At 46.8% G+C, this 22,639-nt stretch overlaps 1 protein-coding gene across 2 annotated transcripts in view; it reads left to right on the top strand.

Moving 5' to 3' along the window:
• LOC141096338 (coagulation factor XIII B chain-like) overlaps window positions 1–22,639 on the top strand; it is a 169,930-nt gene that overhangs the window by 18,627 nt on the left and 128,664 nt on the right. For both annotated transcript variants that reach the window (XM_073582874.1, XM_073582875.1), the window contains exons 2-3: window positions 13,414–13,590; window positions 17,521–17,688. In XM_073582874.1, coding sequence (XP_073438975.1) covers window positions 13,414–13,590; window positions 17,521–17,688 — 345 coding nt within the window. The remainder of the gene's footprint in view (window positions 1–13,413; window positions 13,591–17,520; window positions 17,689–22,639) is intronic.

Consider the following 22,639-nt stretch of genomic DNA (forward strand, 5'->3'; position numbering starts at 1 on the left):
GCAATGATGAACCCCACTAACACTTGAACGAATGTGTTTGGCTCTGTGGAGACGACACTTCTGAACACCAACTGACGCTGTTGGAGCCCAGGATTAGGCGTGGAGCAGGCTGGGGCCTACTGGATTTTGGCAGGTGAAGGCAGCAAGGAGACTTGCCATCTCCACAGCAGGGGAACAGCTGGCAGTGCTGAACCCCACTAACACTCTAACGAATGTGTTTGGCTCTGTGGAGACGACACTTCTGAACACCAACTGACGCTGTTGGAGCCCAGGATTAGGCGAGGAGCAGGCTGGGGCCTACTGGATTTTGGCAGGTGAAGGCAGCAGGAGACTTGCCATCTCCACAGCAGGGGAACAGCTGGCAGTGCTGAACCCCACTAACACTCTAATGAATGTGTTTGGCTCTGTGGAGACGACACTTCTGAACACCAGCTGACGCTGTTGGAGCCCAGGATTAGGCGAGGAGCAGGCTGGGGCCTACTGGATTTTGGCAGGTGAAGGCAGCAGGAGACTTGCCATCTCCACAGCAGGGGAACAGCTGGCAGTGCTGAAACCCACTAACACTCTAACGAATGTGTTTGGCTCTGTGGAGACGACACTTCTGAACACCAACTGACGCTGTTGGAGCCCAGGATTAGGCGAGGAGCAGGCCGGGGCCTACTGGATTTTGGCAGGTGAAGGCAGCAGGAGACTTGCCATCTCCACAGCAGGGGAACAGCTGGCAGTGCTGAACCCCACTAACACTCTAACGAATGTGTTTGGCTCTGTGGAGACGACACTTCTGAACACCAACTGACGCTGTTGGAGCCCAGGATTAGGCGAGGAGCAGGCTGGGGCCTACTGGATTTTGGCAGGTGAAGGCAGCAGGAGACTTGCCATCTCCACAGCAGGGGAACAGCTGGCAGTGCTGAAACCCACTAACACTCTAACGAATGTGTTTGGCTCTGTGGAGACGACACTTCTGAACACCAACTGACGCTGTTGGAGCACAGGATTAGGCGAGGAGCAGGCTGGGGCCTACTGGATTTTGGCAGGTGAAGGCAGCAGGAGACTTGCCATCTCCACAGCAGGGGAACAGCTGGCAGTGCTGAAACCCACTAACACTCTAACGAATGTGTTTGGCTCTGTGGAGACGACACTTCTGAACACCAACTGACGCTGTTGGAGCCCAGGATTAGGCGAGGAGCAGGCTGGGGCCTACTGGATTTTGGCAGGTGAAGGCAGCAGGAGACTTGCCATCTCCACAGCAGGGGAACAGCTGGCAGTGCTGAAACCCACTAACACTCTAACGAATGTGTTTGGCTCTGTGGAGACGACACTTCTGAACACCAACTGACGCTGTTGGAGCCCAGGATTAGGCGAGGAGCAGGCTGGGGCCTACTGGATTTTGGCAGGTGAAGGCAGCAGGAGACTTGCCATCTCCACAGCAGGGGAACAGCTGGCAGTGCTGAAACCCACTAACACTTGAACGAATGTGTTTGGCTCTGTGGAGACGACACTTCTGAACACCAACTGACGCTGTTGGAGCCCAGGATTAGGCGAGGAGCATGCTGGGGCCTACTGGATTTTGGCAGGTGAAGGCAGCAGGAGACTTGCCATCTCCACAGCAGGGGAACAGCTGGCAGTGCTGAAACCCACTAACACTTGAACGAATGTGTTTGGCTCTGTGGAGACGACACTTCTGAACACCAACTGACGCTGTTGGAGCCCAGGATTAGGCGAGGAGCAGGCTGGGGCCTACTGGATTTTGGCAGGTGAAGGCAGCAGGAGACTTGCCATCTCCACAGCAGGGGAACAGCTGGCAGTGCTGAAACCCACTAACACTTGAACGAATGTGTTTGGCTCTGTGGAGACGACACTTCTGAACACCAACTGACGCTGTTGGAGCCCAGGATTAGGTGAGGAGCAGGCTGGGGCCTACTGGATTTTGGCAGGTGAAGGCAGCAGGAGACTTGCCATCTCCACAGCAGGGGAACAGCTGGCAGTGCTGAAACCCACTAACACTCTAACGAATGTGTTTGGCTCTGTGGAGACGACACTTCTGAACACCAACTGACGCTGTTGGAGCCCAGGATTACGCATGCCGCATGCAGAGGCCAATGGGCAGCGGTTTTTATGGAGGTTGTGGACTACTACTGATTCTAACCATGCTCCACTTAGGCCTCTGGCTCCACTGTCTCTACTATTTACCCTGGCCTCCAACCCCGCCAGCTACATCTCTGAAGTGGCATCAGCACAATCTACACTTGTTCCTGTGTTACTGGTGCTCAGTCCCGTCAGTTGATCCCCTGATGTTTGTCCGGCAAGTTCGCCAGCTCTGTCCTCATTCCCACTACTGGTTATGGGAATGTGGACAGAGCAGGAGACCTTGCCGGACACACATCAGGGGATAAACTGATGGGACTGAGCCACAGGAACACAGGAACAAGTGTAGATTGTGCTGACGCCACTTCAGAGATGTAGCTGGCGGGGTTGGAGGCCAGGGTAAATAGTAGAGACAGTGGAGCCAGAGGCCTAAGTGGAGCATGGTTAGAATCAGTAGTAGTCCACAACCTCCATAAAAACCGCTGCCCATTGGCCTCTGCATGCGGCATGCGTAATCCTGGGCTCCAACAGCGTCAGTTGGTGTTCAGAAGTGTCGTCTCCACAGAGCCAAACACATTCGTTAGAGTGTTAGTGGGTTTCAGCACTGCCCGCTCACTTCAGAGATGTAGATGGCGGGGTTGGAGGTCAGGGGAAATAGTAGAGACAGTGGAGCCAGAGACCTAAGTTGGGCACGGTTAAAAATCAGTAGTGGTTTGAATGTTGATGGAGCTGGTGACTTTGCCGTCCACACAGCAGGGGATCAGCTGGCATTACTGAACCCCACTAACACAGGAGCTAGTGTGTTTCTCTGTGCAGACGACACATCTGAGCGACAACTGGCTGTGTTGAAGCAAAGGGATTATAGTTCAGGTGGTAGAAAAATGAACACACCAGCAGACCTGGATACAGTTGCCAACCACTAATTTAGTCTGTAAGAGGAATGGCAAAGTCTTTGGAGCTCCAGGCCTTGTTCATTTTCAGAAAAGTCAGCCGGTCAACATTATCGGAAGATAGTCGCGTGCGACGGTCTGTTAGTACACCACCTGCGGCACTAAAGACACGTTCCGATAATACACTGGCAGCAGGGCAAGCCAGCACCTCCAATGCATACTGGCTAAGCTCTGGCCATGTATCCAGCTTAGAGACCCAAAACTTGAAGGGGGAAGAGCCATCTGGGAGTACAGCGACAGGGCAAGACATGTAGTCTGACACCATCTGACGGAAGCGTTGCCTCCTGCTGACTCGAGGCGTCGCTGATGGTGTAGACAATTGTGGTGGACACACAAAACTTTGCCACATTTGGGCCATAGTGGTCTTGCCTTGTGCTGCGGCGCTGCCTCTGCTCCCTCTTTGTGCAGAGTTTCCTCCACTGCCTCGACGCACAGAGCTGCTTTGTAAAGCACTAGCAACAATGCTGTCGGGTGGAATGGAAAACATTATGGACTGCACCAGTGACTCTTCGTACTCCCGCATTTTACGCTCCCGGTTCAACGTTGGTATGAGCCTTTGTACGCTGTCCCGGTAGCGAGGATCTAGGAGGGTGTACACCCAATAATCAGCCGAGACGAGAATGTGGGCGATGCGGTGGTCGTTTCTCAGGCACTGCAGCATGAAATCAACCATGTGCTGCAGACTCCCAACTGCCAAAGAACCGCTGTCCCCTGTTTGAGGCGTGACCTCGGCCTGCTCTGCATCACCCCACCCTCGCTGTACATACTGAGTAGAGGTTTGTGTACCTCCCTCCTCTGGAGAGATGTCTTCCTCCTCCATCGACTCCTCCTCATCCTCCTCACAAAGTGTCCCCTGCCTAGGCCTTTGTGAGGAAACACGTAGCGCAGACTGTCCAGAAGCAGATGGCATTTGGGACTCCTCATCCTCCACCTCTTCTGAAACCTCATCCCTTAGTGCTTGCAGTGTTTGTTGAAGCAGGCAGATAAGGGGGACAGTCATGCTGACTAGTGCATCATCTGCACTCGCCATCCGCGTGGATTCATCGAAGGCACGCAAAACGAGGCAGATGTCCTTCATAGAGGCCCACTCAATGGTGCTGAAGTGTGAATGGCGCACAGTGCGACTTGTTTGCGCCTGATGCAGCTGGTACTCCATGACTGCTGCCTGCTGCTCACACAACCGCTCCAACATATGTAACGTTGAATTCCACCGGGTGGGTAGGTCACATATGATGTGATGTTCCGGAAGGCCAAATCGTCGCTGCAGAGCAGCGAGGCGCGATCTTGCCGTGCTGGAACGTCGCAAGTGAGCGCACTCTATGCGGACCTTGTGCAACAGTGCAGCAAGATCCGGATAGTCCCTCAGAAAGCTCTGCACGACCAAGTTAAGAACATGTGCCAGACATGGGATGTGTGTGAGGTTGCCTAGGCCAAGAGCTGCCACCAGATTTCGGCCATTGTCACACACTACCAAGCCCGGCTGGAGATTCGCTGGCCCAAACCACACATCGCTCTCCAGCTTGATAGCATTCCAGAGCTCCTGCGCTGTGTGGCTTCGATTCCCCAAAGAAATTAATTTGAGTACAGCCTGTTGACGTTTGGCCACGGCTGTGCTCATATCGGTCGTAACAGGCTCCTGCTCTGCTGTTTCTGAGGAACTTGAGTAGGAGGAGGAGTCTATGTGTACAGACTGGAGTCCTGCAATCCGTGGCGTTGGAAGAACACGTACAGCGCCACTCTCCAGATCCGTACCCGGCTCCACAACATTGACCCAGTGGGCAGTGAGGGAAAGGTATCGTCCCTGTCCATGGTTACTGGTCCACGCATCGGTGGTCAGGTGGACCTTGCTACTAACGGCGTTTAGTAGCGCATGTTTTATTTTGCCCTCAACATGTTTCTGCAGGGCAGGGACGGCTCGCCTGCTGAAATAAAAGCGGCTGGGCACGTTGTATTGGGGGACTGCCAATGCCATTAAGTCCCGGAAGGTGTCAGTGTCCACCAGCCTGAATGACAGCATTTCAACTGCCAGAAGTTTGGCAATGCCAGCATTCAGAGACTGTGCTCGGGGATGGTTTGCCGAGTAAGGGCGCCTTTTATCCCATGCCTGTGCTACCGATGGCTGTGATGGATGGGAACGTGCTGCTATGGGTGTAATCTGACAGGGTCTCCGGACAACAGTGGCAGAGGTTCTTCCTTGGCGATCCTGTGAGGAAGCCGAACCAGCAGTGTGTGAGCTGGAGGAAGAGGGCCCAACACGAACTGAAGAGGTGGTAGGTGGTGCTGTACGTTGGCCTACGTCTTCAGGGTGTCTCTGCAACTCCAACTCGTGCTTGGTGCGCACATGTTTCCACATATTTGTGGTATTGAGGTTGCTGACATTTCTCCCTCTTTTGACTCTCTGATGACACAGCTTGCATTTGACAAAGCAAATGTCATCTGCAACTGTGTCAAAAAAGGACCACGCACTGCAACTCTTGTGAGCGCCCGGTTTGCCTTTGGAAGGAGGAATGCTCCTAACGGGTGCCGAAGTGGAGGGTACAGGCAACCAAGTCTTCCCCCTCCCTCCTGTTTTGGCCGGTAGGGGAATCTCTTCCTCCGAGCTGCTCCCACCACCTTCCTGTTGCTCACGCCATGATGGGTCAAGGACCTCATCATCTTCCCTCCCCTCTTCAAACAGCTGCTTCTCCGGGGTTGTCTCGCCAGCACCGTATGCACGAGAAAGTGGCAACTGAGTCTCGTCATCATCTGATGCGTACTGAGGTGTGCTGACCATAGGCACTGGCCCACTCGCCTCTTCAGATTCAGAGGGACAAAGAAGTTGCGCATCACTGCATACTCCCTCTTCTTCACATTCAGGAATGCTGCTTGGCTGGCCCCCTCTTTCCAAGCCAACAGATTCTGAGAACAGAAGTAGAGACTGTGATGGCTCCTGTCCATGTCTCTCTGACTGCCTGGGCACTTTGGCAGGTGGTGAAGAGACAGATGGTTGCTCTTCGGTGCTCTGACCCTGAGAGGATGCGGAAGTAATTGAAGTCGATGCGTTAGCTGCCATCCATCCGACAACGGCTTCAATTTGTTCCTCCCGCAGCAGTGGGGTACGTTGAGGTCCTACAAAGCTGCGCATAAAGGACTGTTGCCTGCTAAAACTGGGGGATGCTGATCCACTGGTGCCCGCAGCAGGCCCAGAATCCCCACGTCCTCTACCTGTAGAATCCCCACGTCCTCTCCCTGCAGAATCCCCACGTCCTCTCCCTGCTGAAACTCCACGCCCACGCCCACGCCCACGCGCCTTACTCCCTGCCTTCTTCATCTTGCAAGACTGCTTAAGATAGGCAAAAAAGTACAAAGGGGGGCCTTGGTGTGCTTATTCCTGAACAGCTGGTTACAGGTACAAGAAACACTAATTTTATGACGTGTGTGTGTGTGGACTAGACTTTAATAGGAGCTGATGTGGCCTACACAAGTTCCAAATGTAGTGTTTGGTGAACTTTTTTTGTGGTTTCTTTGTTGGAAACAAACTCAAAGTATGTGAACAAAGAATTGAAACTGATAGTATCACCAACTTTTTGGAGCTATTACAATGCAGGCAGGTAACCTACAATGCAAAAGATGAGGCTCCAAAAAAATTGGGTAATACTAATCTGGCTGCGCCGGCAGGGCACAAGCCAGAAAAAAAGGCTCCTCTATCTACTCCTATATAGTGTTTGCAACCAACCAATGTTGATGGATACGGATGGATGCACACTAATAGGAGAAGAAAAAATGAGCTGCACTCAAAGACAAATATGTGTGAGGCAGTGACGCACGTTGAGCGTCCTACAACCAGACGTAGCTGCAGGACACTCTACTCAGCGTGAGCTGCACTCACACACAGTCAGAGGCCTCTCAGACAGCCGTCAACAGTGCAGCTAAGTGGGCACTGGCACTGACAGGCTGCAGAAAGGCTCCGCTGTGTACTCCTATATAGTGTTTGCAACCACCGTAGATGGAGACGGATGGATGCACACTAATAGAAGAAAAAATGAGCTGCACTCAAATAAAAATATGTGTGAGGCACTGACGCACGCTGAGCGTCCTACAGCCAGACGTAGCTGCAGGACACACTACTCAGCGTGAGCTGCACTCACACACAGTCAGAGACCTCTCAGACAGCCGTGAACAGTGCAGCAAAGTGGACACTAGCACTGAAAGGCTGCAGAAAGGCTCCGCTGTCTACTACTAGTGTTTGCAACCAACGTATATGGATACGGATGGAAGCACACTAGATTGAAATTATGTAAAAAATGCAGCTCAAAAAATAAAAGATGTATGAGGCAGCAGTGATCACACTGGGTGGCCTACAGCCTGACGTGGCTGCAGGACCCACTCCACAGCGTGAGCTGCACTCACACAGCCCTTGCAGACAGCTGTGAACACTGCTGCTAGGGCAAAGAAGGCTACAGTGGTGGTTTATGTAGCCTGGGTAAAGCACTAGATGTTTGGTGGAATCGCTATTTCTAACTGTCCCTCACAGTCTTCTACAGCAGCCTGTCCCTAACTGAATTCACAGCAGAGTGACCAGAAATGGCGGCTGCGGTGGCTTTTATAGTGCATCATGACATCATTTCGGCAGCCAATCACAGCCATGCCAATAGTTAACATGCCTACATGCCTAACAGGATGTGCCCACACTTCGGAGGATTCCCATTGGCTTAATCAAAGCAAGCAGGCTCATAGCATGATGGGAACTTCCGATTCCGATTCCGATTCCGGAATCCGATATGACAAAAGTATCGGAACTAAGTATCGGAATTCCGATACCGCTAATATCGGCCGATACCCGATACTTGCGGTATCGGAATGCTCAACACTAGTCATAAGTATTCAGACCCGTTGCTCAGTATTGAGTAGAAGCCCCCTTTTGAGCTAGTACAACCAGTGATAGTTGACTTTGTAGAACTTTCTTCCATGTCCCTACTGTATCTGTGGAGCTCAGCCACAGTGATCTTGGAGTTCTTCTTTGCCTCTCTCACCAAGGCTCTTCTTCCATGATTGCTCAGTTTGCCTGGACGGCCAGGTCTAGGAAGACTTCTGGTGGTCCCAAACTTCTTCCATTTAAGGATTATGAAGGCCACTTTGCTCTTAGGAACCTAGAGTACTGCAGAAATTCTTTTGTAACCTTGGCCAGATGTGTGCCTTGCCACCAGGGCTACCACTAGAAATTTCAGGGCCCCATACTTGCAAAATTTTCGGGGCCCCCTTGAGACTCCGCCCAGGCTCCGCCCCAGCCCTGCCCTTCACCCCTCAAACTGTCCACAGTCCCACCGCGCTCTCTTGGAAAAATTCCACTTCTCACCAATCACACATTAACAGTTCCCATCTCCAGATCACACACCTAGCCAGCAGCTCTTGTTTTGGCCAAAAGATTTTTTAAATCTTCCACCATGACAAGGTAGACTGTTTTGGCTAAGCCCTACTCTACTCTAACCTATTAAACATTTATTAAAATATCCAATACAATTTAGGTATATTTTTATTTATTTTTCAAATTTTAAAATGACCAATATTATCACATCCAAAGGGACAAGTACCACCACACCATGTCCAGACCACATATTACCACCACATAGTTACCTATAATACCACATACAAGGAACAAATAAAGCCACACCATGACCAGACCACATATTACCACCACATTGACAGAATAATAGCACATACAAGGGACAAGTACCACCGCACCATGACCAGACACCATATTATCACCACATGGTGACCAATAATACCACATACAAGGAACAAATACAGCCACACCATGACCAGACCACATATTACCACCAGTGACAGAATAATAGCACATACAAGGGACAAATACCACCGCACCATGCCCAGACCACATATTACCACCACATGGTGACTGAATACTACAATACTAATCCACAATTAAAAAAAACACAATACTATCACCATAAGTGACATTATACACAGGAGATCTGTACTTAGTATGTAGTGTCTGTGTACAGGTAATACAGTGATCACCATTTACATTATACACAGCAACTTTGTATACAGTGTCAGTGTACAGGTAATACAGTGATCACTCTTGACATTGTACACAGGAACCCTGTATATAGTGTATAGTGTCAGTGCACAGGTAATACAGTGATCACTGGTGACTTTGTACAAAGGCGCTCTGTATATATTGTATAGTGTCAGTGTACAGGTAACACACTGACTCACCAGTGACGTCTCTAGGTGAAGTCCTTCAGCTTCGCTCTTCATCTTTCATCCAGCACAGACCGCTATCATGTGTTCCATCGAGGGCTCATCTATGCAGGAAATAACAGCTATCTAGAGTTCTACTTGCAGAACACATTACTTAATTTTTTCCCAACTTCTACACTACACCAGATGAAGAAAAAAAGGCGACATAGTGTCGCTCTGCACAGTAACAGGACCTCCCCCCATTTAAAACAGTATCCTCAAAAAAATAAAATACATACATCACTGCAGTAATAATATCCCTTAATTAGCCACTTTGGTAATAATATCCCCCATCCTGGCCCCCATGTGCCTCATTCCTGGCTCCAGCCATATTTTCTCTCATCCTGCCCTCATGAGTATCCATTCTGCCCCATATGGTTTACCCAGTCCTGCCCCATCTATCTACATCGTATCCATCCTGCCCCATGATCCTGCACCATGTGTCTCCCATCTTGCCTCCTGTGTCTCACATTCTGCCCCCTATCCATTCTGCCCCTCCTGTGTCTTACTGTCACATTCTGCGCCTGTGCCTCACATTCTGCCCCCTCCTGTGTCTCACTGTCACATTCTGCCCCCATATCTCACAGTCTACCCCGTGTCTCAGTCTGCCCCCATGTCTCACATCCTGCCCCACGTCCATTCTGCCCCATGTCCATTCTGCCCCCGTGTCTCACATTCTGACCCCATGACCATTCTGCCTCTGTGTCTCACATTCTGCCCCCATGTCTCACATTCTGCCCCCCTGACCATTCTGCCCCCATGTCTCACATTCTGCCTCCGTGCCTCACATTCTGCCCCGTGTCTCACATTCTGCCCCATGTCCATTCTGGCCCCATGTCTCACATTCTGCCCCATGTCCATTCTGCCCCTGTGTCTCACATTCTGCCCCATGTCTCAAATTCTGCCCCGGGCCCCCGGATTGGCGCTTTCAATAAAAAAACAAACATGTTCTTCTTACCTGGCTGCGCTCATGCAGCGAAGCTTCCTCCACGCAGCTGAAGCGCGCACTCGCCAGCGAATGACTTCAGACGCCAGCGACATGCACTCTGAGACTGACAGTAGCTGCCAGCCTCTGATTGGCTGGCGGCTGTTAACTATTGACATGTGGGCCCGAGCCCGCACATCAATAGAGTTGAACTGCTGCAGCGCCACTGGCCAGGGCCTGGTTTAGCCTGCCGGTAGGGCCCGGTGAGCAGATGAGACGGGGCCCAATGTGGGCCCCCTCTGTCCACCGGGCCGCAAACGCCAGTCAGGGCAGTAATTCCCTGATGGAGGCCCTGCCACCACATGGTGACCAATAATATCACATACAAAGAACAAATACCACCACACCATGAACAGACCACATATTACCACCACATAATGACCTGTTGTCAATTCACTTTCTGGTCTACCCCTGCTGGTGATTTTTCCTACCTCCGGAGGTCTTAGTTTCCAGTTCAGTCCCTGCATTCTCAAGCTAAGTGTTCTTTGCTATTGTTCACATTTGATTTGGTTTTGTCTATTCAGTTTTGTGTGGTCAGCCAGCCCCGGCTGGGGCTGTGCTGATTTTCCATTCTTATGTTACTGTTTGTGCCAGTTTGCTTTTTTGTCCCTTATTAGATTGGCCTCTTTTTGCTCTGTTTTCAGAATATGCCAGAGTGCTGATATAGTGGGTGAAGTCTAGTGACTTCAGGGGTTTTTTTGCTAGCAGAAGTGTTGGACATTTTTGCAGGGTTTTTTGGTGTGATTGCAGACAGTATCTTTCCTTTCCTTTCCTTTCTAGTTCGTGTGAGCCCCATCATTTGCTCAGCCTATTTTCCTACCTGTGGTTGTGTTTTCATCTTGTCTCACCGACAATATATTTTTGGGGGCTATCTATTCCTTTGGGGTCTGCTCTGGGGCAGTGTAGATTTCCCCTTTTCTTGCTTTCGGCTTATTTAGTCCTCTGGCTGTGTCGAGGCATCTAGAATCATCGTAGGTATGCTCCACGGCTACTGATAATTGTGTGGATTGGATCAGGGGTCTGCAATCCACTTAGTTACCAACCTCTCTGGTTTTCTGTGGCTTAGCTTGGTCTTGTTTTCCTCCTCGGTGACCCAATCACAACAGAATCAGAACTGTATCTTCAGCCTGCCCTGGTGTGGACACTGTGGTAGAGAGAATGCAGCAGATTTGGGACCAAGTGGTGCATAAGTTGTCCCTCTCTACAGAAAAGGCCCAGCGGTTTTCCAACCGGCATAGGACCATTGGTCCCCGGTTTAAAGTGGGTGATATGGTTTGGTTGTCGTCAAAGAATATCTCTATGAAGGTTGCGTCTCCAAATTTCAAGCCAAGATTTAATGGACCTTATAAGATTTTGGAGATTCTTAATCCTGTTTCTTTTTGAATGGCATCTTGATCGGCCTGGTGGTGTGGATGAGGGTTCGGTGACCCCTCCTCAAGGGGGGGTACTGTTGTGAATTTACTTTCTGGTCTACCCCTGCTGGTGATTTTTTCCTGCCTCCTGAGGTCTTAGTTTCCAGTTCAGTCCCTGCATTCTCAAGCTAAGTGTTCTTTGCTATTGTTCAGATTTGATTTGGTTTTGTATTTTGTGTGGTCAGCCAGCCTGATTCTGTTGTGATTGGGTCACCAAGGAGGAAAACAAGACCAAGCTAAGCAACAGAAAACCAGAGAGGTTGGTAACTAAGCGGATTGCAGAATCCTGATCCTATCCACACAACTAGCAGTAGCCGTGGAGCGTACCTACGATGATTCTAGATGCCTCGACACAGCCAGAGGACTAAATAAGCCTAAATCAAGAAAAGGGGAAATCTACACTGCCCCAGAGCAGACCCCAAAGGAATAGATAGCCCCCAAACATATATTGTCGGTGAGACAAGATGAAAACTTAAACACAGGTAGGAAAATAGGCTGAGCAAGCAATGGGGCCCACACGAACTAGAAAGGAAAGGAAAGATACTGTCTGCAATCACGCCAAAAAACCCTGCAAAAATGTCCAACACTTCTGATAGCAAAAAACCCCTGAAGTCACTAGACTTCACCCACTATATCAGCACTCTGGCATATTCTGAAAACAGAGCAAAAAGAGGCCAATCTAATAAGGGGCAAAAAAGCAAACTGGCACAAACAGTAACATAAGAATGGAAATTCAGCACAGCCCCAGCCGGGGCTGGCTGACCATGCAGAACTGAATAGACAAAACCAAATCAAATGTGAACAATAGCAAAGAACACTTAGCTTGAGAATGCAGGGACTGAACTGGAAACTAAGACCTCAGGAGGCAGGAAAAATCACCAGCAGGGGTAGACCAGAAAGTGAATTCACAACAGTGACCCCATCCTGCCACTGTGTCTCCCATCCTGCCACCATGTCTCCCATCCTGCCACTGTGTCTTCCATCCTGCCCCCATACCGCTTTCAATAAAAATTAAAAAAAAATTTCTACTTACCTGGCCGCGCTCCTGCGGCGATGATCCCTCCATGCAGTTCAAGCTCGCACTCGTTGGCGAATGACAATGACGTCATATGCCAGTGACGTGTGCGCTGATGTCAGCTGCCAGCCTCTGATTGGCTGGTGGCTTTTAACTATTGCTGTGCAGGCCCGCATGGCAATAGAGTTTAACTGAACTTGTGTCTCAGATGCAGGTTCAGTTACTGCACTAGTAGAAGCCTGCCGATGGGGCCCAATGAGCAGTATAGACAGGGGCCAATATGGGCCCCCTCTGCCCACCGGGCCCCATACGAAAGTCAGGGCAGTAATGCTCTGATGGCAGCCCTGCCGAAGGGCCCCCTCACCCCTAGTATAACAGTCACGTGGCCTGCCACCATTGGTGGTATGCCACTGGACACACCCCTGTTTTTTGTCTCTCAAAAGAAACTTATCAGAGCAATCAGCTGATTGCTGCAGGTCTGTAATGTTCAGTAATTAGCAGTTAAGGAATCAAATCTTCTCTTGCTCATTCAAGACTAACTTACGTTCTTGCTTATTTTCGGAATATTAGACCATACTTATGACGTCCATATAACCTAACAATGCATATGGACAGGGGTTTTTCTTCACAAATTAATTTCTTTTTTGACATTTTCTAAATATAAGGTTTAGATGGAGTTATATTTATTACACATAATAATTAATTCTATTGTATTATTCACAGATACTTGTAAAGTGCCAGTTCTGAAGAATGGAAGCTATGAGTCAGAAAAAGTTTTGTTTCAAGTTGGAGAATGGCTGCAATATCATTGTGATAAAGGCTACATGACTGCACAGAGGAATATTGTGGAAAAAGTACAATGTCTTTCTACCGGATGGTCAGCTGTACCTCAGTGTTCTGGTACTCTGCACAAAACGATCAATAGACATAATATACCATTGTGAATTTTCTATGTATTTGCCACTGAATCCCTAGAATTGTCCTTGTTGTAAGGTTAGCTGTGTGTGAATCATGTCTTTGGGGAAAAAACTTAAATGACAAGTTGCCCCAGAAAGTTCGTCTCCCTTCAAAGGCACGGCCATGTAGCTCAGTGCTGAATGATTATTACTCTCAGTCAAAAATAAGTCCCTCCCCTCACTATAGTAGTGAGCTGAAGGATATGTTCACACGTGGCATTTTTGCTGCTTTCTTTTATACAAATTTGAAGCTGCATTTTACAGTACCAGTGAAAGCTATGAGATTTCAGAAAATCCATTCGCACTTCAGCATGTCACTTCTTTCAGCATTTTTTTTCACCCATAGAAAGCAATGAATAAGTGCAGAAACATTTTTGGTGCAAAAAAAGGAAGTTGTATCATGTTTTCTGGGGGCACTAAACTTTATCAGTATGCACAAGAGCCTACAAAAATGAACAGAAAATGCCGCAATTACGCAGCCAAAAATGCAGTAAAATCTGCTTTTTGTAGGCAGCTTCTTTACAGCCAAGTGAGCAGGTTTTTGCCTGCAGAAAGAAAACACAGTAAAAACGCAACGTGTGAACATAACCTTATTCTTTTCCCTGTATAGCCTTCTCTTCAGGTGAAAGTTGAAAATATCAGTAAACAATCCTATAGCTGCCATACATGTTAACTGTATAGAAAACCCACCAGTATCAGAGGGAAAAACAACCATCTAGCAATGGGACTTGCTGATTTTCCCCAAACAGATTGTGTTTGGGCAGAGAACTTTTTGCTTGCACGGAGATAAGCCTCCTATGGAGTTAGAAAGATGTCAACTCAATAAGTGTTTGGTGAAAAGCTTCTGTTTCTGATGTGTATGACCAGCTTAAGTGGGTTATTCTAACAATGAAATGTAAGATTGATGGGGCTCCAACCTTTTGAATCCCTACTGAACAACAAAATTGTGGTCTCCTCTCATATTATGTGAATGGTGTGGTAGTATGTATGCGAGACAACAGTTGCGTTTATTGTCTATGGTAGAGGTTTTCATACATGTGCATTACTGGTCCCACTGACCCATAGTGAATGGATCGGTGGTCACACATGCTTACTACTTGTCTCAAAAACTCATTGTAAATGGAACGGTGGTCAAGCATGCTTATTTCTGGTCTCATTGACCCATAGTTAATAAAAACAGTGGTCAAACATGCTTATTTCTGGTTCTCACAGACCCATTGTGAATGGAGCTGTGGTCCCACAGTCACATTTCTAGTCTCACAAACCTATAGTAATCGCAGGTGTGGTCACATGTGCGCACTATGCTTCATTAACATGAGGTTCGGGACTCCTATTCTTATGATTAATGGGAGTCCCAACAGTTGAACCTGTAGAGATCGCATATTAACAGTGGATACGGAAAGTATTCAGACCCCTTTAAATTTTTAACTCTTTGTTACATTGCGAAAATATGGTAAATTCAAAAAAGTACATTTTTTTTCTCTTGAATGTACACTCTGCACCCCATCTTGACTGAAAAAAACTTATACTACTATGTATATCTTATGTTATAATAATCTTAAATGTATTTATGTTTATTATAGGGAAAGTGTAATGCCCATTTTTGGCCACTAGATGGGCATACTAGTGTACATAGTTACAGCATAGGAGTTCCACTTAGGAAACAGTTAAACTAGGAGGGGCTGCTGGGTGCTAAGGCAGGAGTATCAGGAAGTTAGTTCAGATGGGGCCAGGGTGCACCAAGTGTCCACATGGGCTATAGGCCCAGGATGGATTGGCAGCCACGTAACATTAAGCAGCGACAGCCCACATTAACCACGGCCACTGGACATCAATACAGTGGGCCAGTACAGTAGAGAGAAGATGTTGTGATTCATAGCCTTGGCCAGACGCCTTTAGGGCGGGAGTCGGTTGGAGTGAGGAACAGAAGGAAGTTGGAGCTTCGCAGGGAATGGTACAGATAGGTCGGATGCTTTTCCAGAGGCAACCAAACCGGGTGGCTGAGGATTTCAAGTCTGGGGCGAAACAGGCAGAAGGAAGAAACTGGGAAGCAGTCAAAGATGGTCTGGTCCAGATGTGTGCTGTATAGAAGTGTCAGCAAAGTAGGGAGAGCTGAGGAAGCAAGTGATTTTGAATGTGTATCTCATGATGTGCCAACTGTGGATATAATGTGTGAAGACATAAGTAATGAAAACATTCAAGTTACTCTGGACTGTGTCTCAATTACCGGGATTCACTTCAGAGAAGGACCAATGCCGCTTGGGAAGTGCCCAGGGGGACCTGAATCTGGAGACACAAGTATGCTGAACAGTGAAATGCAATTCTCTGTGAGGGAAGGCCAGGACACAGATGCTTTAGTGTTTCTGGCCATGACTATAGTTCTGGCCGACCCTTACAGAAATGTAACATGGTCATAAGTATTCAAGGGGGGGCAGCACGGTGGCTCAGTGGTTAGCGCTGCAGCCTTGCAGCACTGGAGTCCTGGGTTCGAATGGCACCAAGGACAAGAACTGCAAGGAGTTTATATGTTCTCCCCGTGTTTGCGTGGGTTTCCTCCAGGCTTACACCTGTCTATATTATACCTGACAGCACAAAGTGCATGTCAGACCAAATGAGAATCATGAGGTCAAAGGAATTGACCAAGGAGCTCAGAGACAGAATTGTGGCACAGATCTGACCAAGGTTACAAAATAATTTCTGCAGTAGTCAAGGTTCCTAAAAGACAGTTGCCTCCATAATCCTTAAATGGAAGAAGTTTGTGACCACTAGAAGTCTTCCTAGTGCTGGCTGTCCATCCAAACTGAGCAATCATGGGAGAAGAGCCTTGGTGAGAGAGGTAAAGAAGAACCCCAAGATCCCTGTGGCTGAGCTCCACAGATGCAGAAGGGATAAGTCAACTATCACTGCAGCCCTCCACCAGTCAGGCCTTTATGGCAGAGTAGCCCAACGGAAGCCTCTCCACAGTGCAAAACATATGAAATCCCGCATAGAGTTTGCTGAAAAGCACATGAAGGACACCAAGTCTATGAAACATAAGATTCTCTAGTCTGATGAGACGAAGTTAGAACTTTCTGGTGATAATTCTAAGCGGTATGTGTGGAGAAAACCAGGCACTGCTCATCACCTGCCCAATACAATCCCAACAGTGAAACATGGTGGTGGCAGCATCATGCTATGGGGGTGCTTTTCAGCTGCAGGGACAGGATGACTGGTTGCAATTGAAGGAAATACGAATCCAAGTACAGAGATATCCTGGATGAAAAAGTGCTCTGGATCTCAGGTTTGGCCGAAGGTTCACCTTCCAATAAGACAATGACCCTAAGCACACAGCTAAAATAACAAAGGAGTCACTTCAGAACAACTGTATGACCATTTTTGACTGGTCCAGCCAGAGCCCTGACTTAAACCCAATTGATAATCTTTCGAGAAACCTGAAAATGGCTGTCCATCAACATTCACCATCCAACCTGATAGAACTGGAGAGGATCTGCAAGGAAGAACGGAAGAGGATCCCCAAATCCAGGTGTGAAAAACTTATTGCATCATTCCCAAGAAGACTTATAACTGTATTAGCTCAAAAGGTGCTTCTACTCAATACTGAGCAAAAGGGCCTGAATACTGATGACCATGTGATATTTCAGTATTTCTTTTTTAACAAATTTGCAAAAATTTCTACATTTCTGTTTTTTCAGTCAAGATGGGGTGCAGTGTATATTAATGAGAAAAAAATGAACATTTTTGAATTTACCAAATGGCTGCAATGAAACAACAAAGGGTGAAAGCTATTCTTTATAGTGTAGATATTGGGGATAGTTAAAATAACACATGCTTAATTTATATATTTATTGCTTATGTATTTTTGCCATTATTTTAGGAATTGCATGCTCTTTTCAGCCTAAAACAGGATCCGATAAGCTACATTTGGTTTACACTCATAGCCTAGTGGCAAAGTTTTCATGTAATGATGGCTTTATATTGAATGGATCAGAGATTAGCCAGTGTTACTACTATGGGTGGGATCCACCACTGCCAACATGTCAAGGTAAATATGAAATTATTCTCCTTAGGCTATGGTCACACATTGAGTATTTTGTCAGTATTTTACTTCAGTATCTGTAACCCAAAACCTGAAGTGGAACAATCAGAAGAAAAGTATAATAAAAACACGTCACTGCTTCTGAATTTATCACCCACTCCTGGTTTTGACTTACAAATCCTGATGTGAAATCAAATACTGATAATGTAACTGTAGCCTTACTATTCACTGTTATGAGCTGAAGCATGTCTTGCATTATGTGTCTAGATTAAAGTGGTTTTACAGGATTGAAAAAATTGACCATTCTTTCCCGTAAAACAGCGCCACTCATATCTGCAATACCACCAAACTATAGACAGATGTGGTGCTGTTTTTGCAAGCAAGTAATCATGTTATTTTAAATTCTGGCAATCCCAATTATATTGAGTTTGCCCTCTATAAAAATAGTTACATAGGTTGAAAAAAGACCTAGGTCCTTCAAGTTCAACCTTTCTCCACCAATTATACATCTTTTCACCAAATTATCTATAACCCCCTATGTTATGAACTTTTAATATTGACCAAATACTTATTTTCCACCATAATTTGCAAAATAAATCTTGCCAAATCAGACAAGGAGATTTTCTGGATTTGTTTTCTCATTTTGACTCTCATAGATGTGGTCTACCTATGATGTCAATTACAGGCCTCTCATCTTTATAAGTTGGAGAACTTGCACAATTGGTGGCTGACTAAATACTTTTTTCCCCACTGTATGTCTATTGAGGAAATCATCTAGCCCTTTTTAAAAGGCTGTTATAGTGTCTGCCATTACTACTTCTTGAGGTTGTGGTCAGGCATTCCATATTCTGGCTGCTCTAAATGTACATGATTGACTCAATATGATTCTTTAAGCACAGAGAATAGAATGATTTAGCTTTGGTCATGTGAATAAAATACGAATGTGTTTATTATTAATCTGACATGTAAGAAAGAATAAGGAGACAAATGTAGTCAGGGAAACCTGGGATTAATGCACTTGAAGTTAAAGGTGAAAGTTCAGGAGCTTTGAAATATCTAGTGCTGAATATTATCGAATGGTAGCTGATAAGGCAGCCACAGTTATTTAGAGGAAGACATAGCATACAGCATAAAAACTCTTGAACCACAGTATGGGGTAGGTCTAGCAATGTTCAAACTTAACCCCCATACCCCAAAGGGTAGTTTGGATATTAATGACCAGGCCAATTTTTACAATTCTGACCACTGTCCCCTTATGAGGTAATACCTCTGGAAAGCTTCCGAGGATCCTGGTGATTCTGACAAGGTTTTCTCGTGACATATTGTACTTCATGATAGTGGTAAAATTTATTGATATGAATTGCGTTTATTTGTGGGAAAAAAATGGAAATTTGGCAACAATTTTAAAAATTTCGTAATTTTCCAACTTTGAATTTTCATGCCCTTAAATCACAGAGATATGTCACACAAAATACTTAATAAGTAACATTTCCCACATGTCTACTTTACATCAGCACAATTTTGGAACCAAATTTCTTTTTTGTTAGGAAGTTATAAGGGTTAAAAGTTGACCAGTGATTTCTTATTTTTACAAATCTATTTTTTTTAGGGACCACATCACATTTGAAGTCACTTTGAGGGGTTGAGGGGTCTATATGATATAAATACCCAAAAGTGACACCATTCTAAACTTGTAATATTGATTCTGAAGCACAGTGGTTTTTATGTTTTTAATTGATTTTTTGTTTTTCTGTCTTTTGTTCTCACTCTCATGAAGGTCTGAGTTGTAGACCGAAACGTCATATAATTTTGGGAGAATCTGTTGTACAAATAAATTTCTCCTGCATATACTTCTTTTGAGTGCCGTAATTTCTTATACTATACTGTCAGCTGTGAGAACCAGCTGACACCCGGCCGCGATCGGCCGCGATCCCCCCGTGAGCGCAGCTGATCGCGTATGATGTACTTTTCCGTCCATGGGCATTAAGTCCCAGGGCACATGGATCGAATAGTATGTCCAATGTCAGAAAGGGGTTAAAGTGAGCCATCTGTAAGATCAACCCTCCTAAGCTGTCTATATAGGCATGTAGGTTATAGGAAGCTGAATAAAGTGATAATGTATATCTGTGATTTGAAGTCTTATTCCAGAGAGATTCATGTTTTATGTTCTTCTTATGTGTAAGTGTGCTCTTAAGACCTATGGGACAGACACAGAACTCCCTGACATCCTGCCTCCAAAGCTTACTTTAAATAAAAGGGACAGTTACCAGTTTGAGATATGTAATAAGTGACAATGTGCTCTCATAATCACACACAGCTCTTCAGTGAGAACAGAACTAACACAGTACAGCAGAGCTAACACAGTACATTATAACTAAAACAGTACAGCAGAATTTACATAGTACAGCAGCAAAGAAAACTTTGTCTCATTGCAAAAACATTAAGAGCTTCAGGTGTCCTCTTAAAGGGAATCTGTCACCTAATTTTTCATATATAAGATGTGGCCACCGCCATCAGGGACTTATCTACAACATTCTGTAATGCTGCCCACGATGTAACCTAAAAGATAAGAAAAATGAGTTATATTATACTCACCCGGGGAGGTCCTGGTCCGTTCCGGGTCCAATGTGTGTCGCAGCTGGTCCGGCGCCTCCCATCTTCTAATGATGACGTAATCTTCTTTGCTTCCCGTCGCGGCTCTGGTGCAAGCGCACTGCTCTGCAGGCGCCGGACCTCTCTGACCTTTCCCGGCGCATGCGCCCTGCAGTACTCTGCCCTCAACAGGGCAGAGCAGTGCGCCTGTGCCTGCACCACAATGGAAAGCAAAGAAGATGATGTCATTGTTAGAAGATGGGAGGCGCCGGACTGGACCGTGACACCCATCGGACCCGGACTGGACCAGGACCGCCCCTGGGTGAGTATAATCTAACTCTTTTTCTTCTCTTTCAGGTTACATCGGGGGCTTATCTACAGCATTACAGAATGCTGTAGATAAGCCCCTGATGGCTGTGACTGCATACTATAGGGCAAAAAATAGGTAAAAAGATTCCCTTTAAAGTGCTTCATATTTCATCTCACAGATAGCCAGTGTGTGTTTGTAAGGTAGGGAAAGGGTTGGCAGTACAGCAAAGCAGTAGACAAACTGGGTTTGTTCAGTTTGTAATGAGGAAAAGTTAAATTCTTCTGTACTTTATTAGTTATGTTCAGGCACAGCTCTGCATCAGAGCTGCCAGTATTATAAGTGGACAACTTTTGCTGCAAAAGTGTTTAATGTGACAAAATTCACATCTGTTGTACTGTTAGGCTGGTTTCACATTAGCGTTTGTGTGCACAGTGTTTGATCCGCATAGATCTGCATGCGTCATGCGTACATATATTTAACATTGTGTATGCAGGGACATACATTTGGATGCATTAGCATGCTTTTGCGTATGCATGCGTCATTTCGTGGTGTTCGGCGAGCGCAACATGTTGCATTTTTTAGGCATCAAAAATATGCGCAGGCATGCACATGCGGATGAGTACATTAAAAAAAGCATTACTGTCTATGGGAATGCATTGGTATGCAAGGACATGCGTACGCATGCGTTCAATACGCATGCATTCTTCAAAATATATATAGAAATCCTATGAGACACGCCCATTTTTGTCTGGCGTCATATCGAATACATGTGCATAAACAATGTAAACACATGCAAAAATGCATACAAACAAATGCAAAAATGCATACAAACGCATGCACATGCAGCGTTTTTTCCATCATGCGCAAGGTGATGCGCATAAAAAACGCTGCGTAAACAAGCGTTTTGCATGCGTTTGTGCATGCAGATGATACACTGCGGACTCAAATGTGAACCTAGCCTTAGTGCTGCTGTACTGTGTTAAATCTGAGCTGTGTGTGATATCTGCTATGAGAGAAAAGTGTCAGTCATTAATTGGTTCACATTGGTAACTCTCCTTTTTATTTGTAACTAGAAATAGGCCCGATGCTATCGCATCGGGAGTGCAGTGAAACATACACGTCACCCCTATTCCCCATGCAGGTGCAGTAACAGCCGTGAAAATACCGCTCATGCATGGGCAGAGCACCCAGTTGTGGCTGTTTCTGCTCATGCGTGGGAATAGCGGTGACGTGAATGTCAGGCGCAGTTCATGGCTTTATGGTCATGAACTGCGCCTGCGCAAGTGACACTGCCGCGGTGCCTTATGGGATTCGGGGACAGCGGCCAGAAGTCCCAACTGGAGATTATATTATAAGATAGTCAAATTGGAGTACCCCCTTAATGTCTGATGCTGCACCACCATCTACTGGGATGGAAAGCAGGAATCCTCTGCTGGGAACCTTGATTGCTCTCCTTATGGTGGTGTAGCAGGTTTCCATACTGATATCTGCATGTTGGCATCCATGCCAGTGTAAGACTCCAGGGCTGTGGGTGCTGTGGGTGAGCTCATCAGCAACTCAGCCTCCAGCTCATATCAGTTCTCCTGCTGTAATCATCCCTGCAGAAGCAGTAGGAGCAGCAGCAGCACTCTCCCCCAGCATCTCCCATACACTGCAGACTGCCAGGCGCTGCTCTGCAAATCACTACTGGACGACAGGAAGGTCATTTCTAACCACACTGGAGCAGGCACCGCTGCCACCCTGCCCAGCTCCTACCCACATGCCTAAGAGGAAGGGTCTGACTGGATCTTAACCTTCCTGTCTGCGTTCCAAGCCTCACTACCACTGATGGCAGCTGGGCTGAAAGACCTGTGATGATATCAGGACCATGTGACATGTGTGGGCGGAGTCTGACTTCTTGCTGTGCTGCTTAACTGTAGTCAGAAAGTGGCACTGCCACGGTGTATTATGGTATTCGGGGACAGCGGCCAACTGGTGATTATATATGTAGATAAGCTTTGGAGGCAGATTCTCGTGGTGATCAGTGTCCAGCCATTAGATCTTAACAGCTCATTT

The sequence above is a fragment of the Dendrobates tinctorius genome, unplaced genomic scaffold (genome assembly GCF_039654945.1).
Source record: "Dendrobates tinctorius isolate UK_male_01 unplaced genomic scaffold, ASM3965494v1 ptg000074l, whole genome shotgun sequence".
Classification (NCBI taxonomy): domain Eukaryota; kingdom Metazoa; phylum Chordata; class Amphibia; order Anura; family Dendrobatidae; genus Dendrobates; species Dendrobates tinctorius.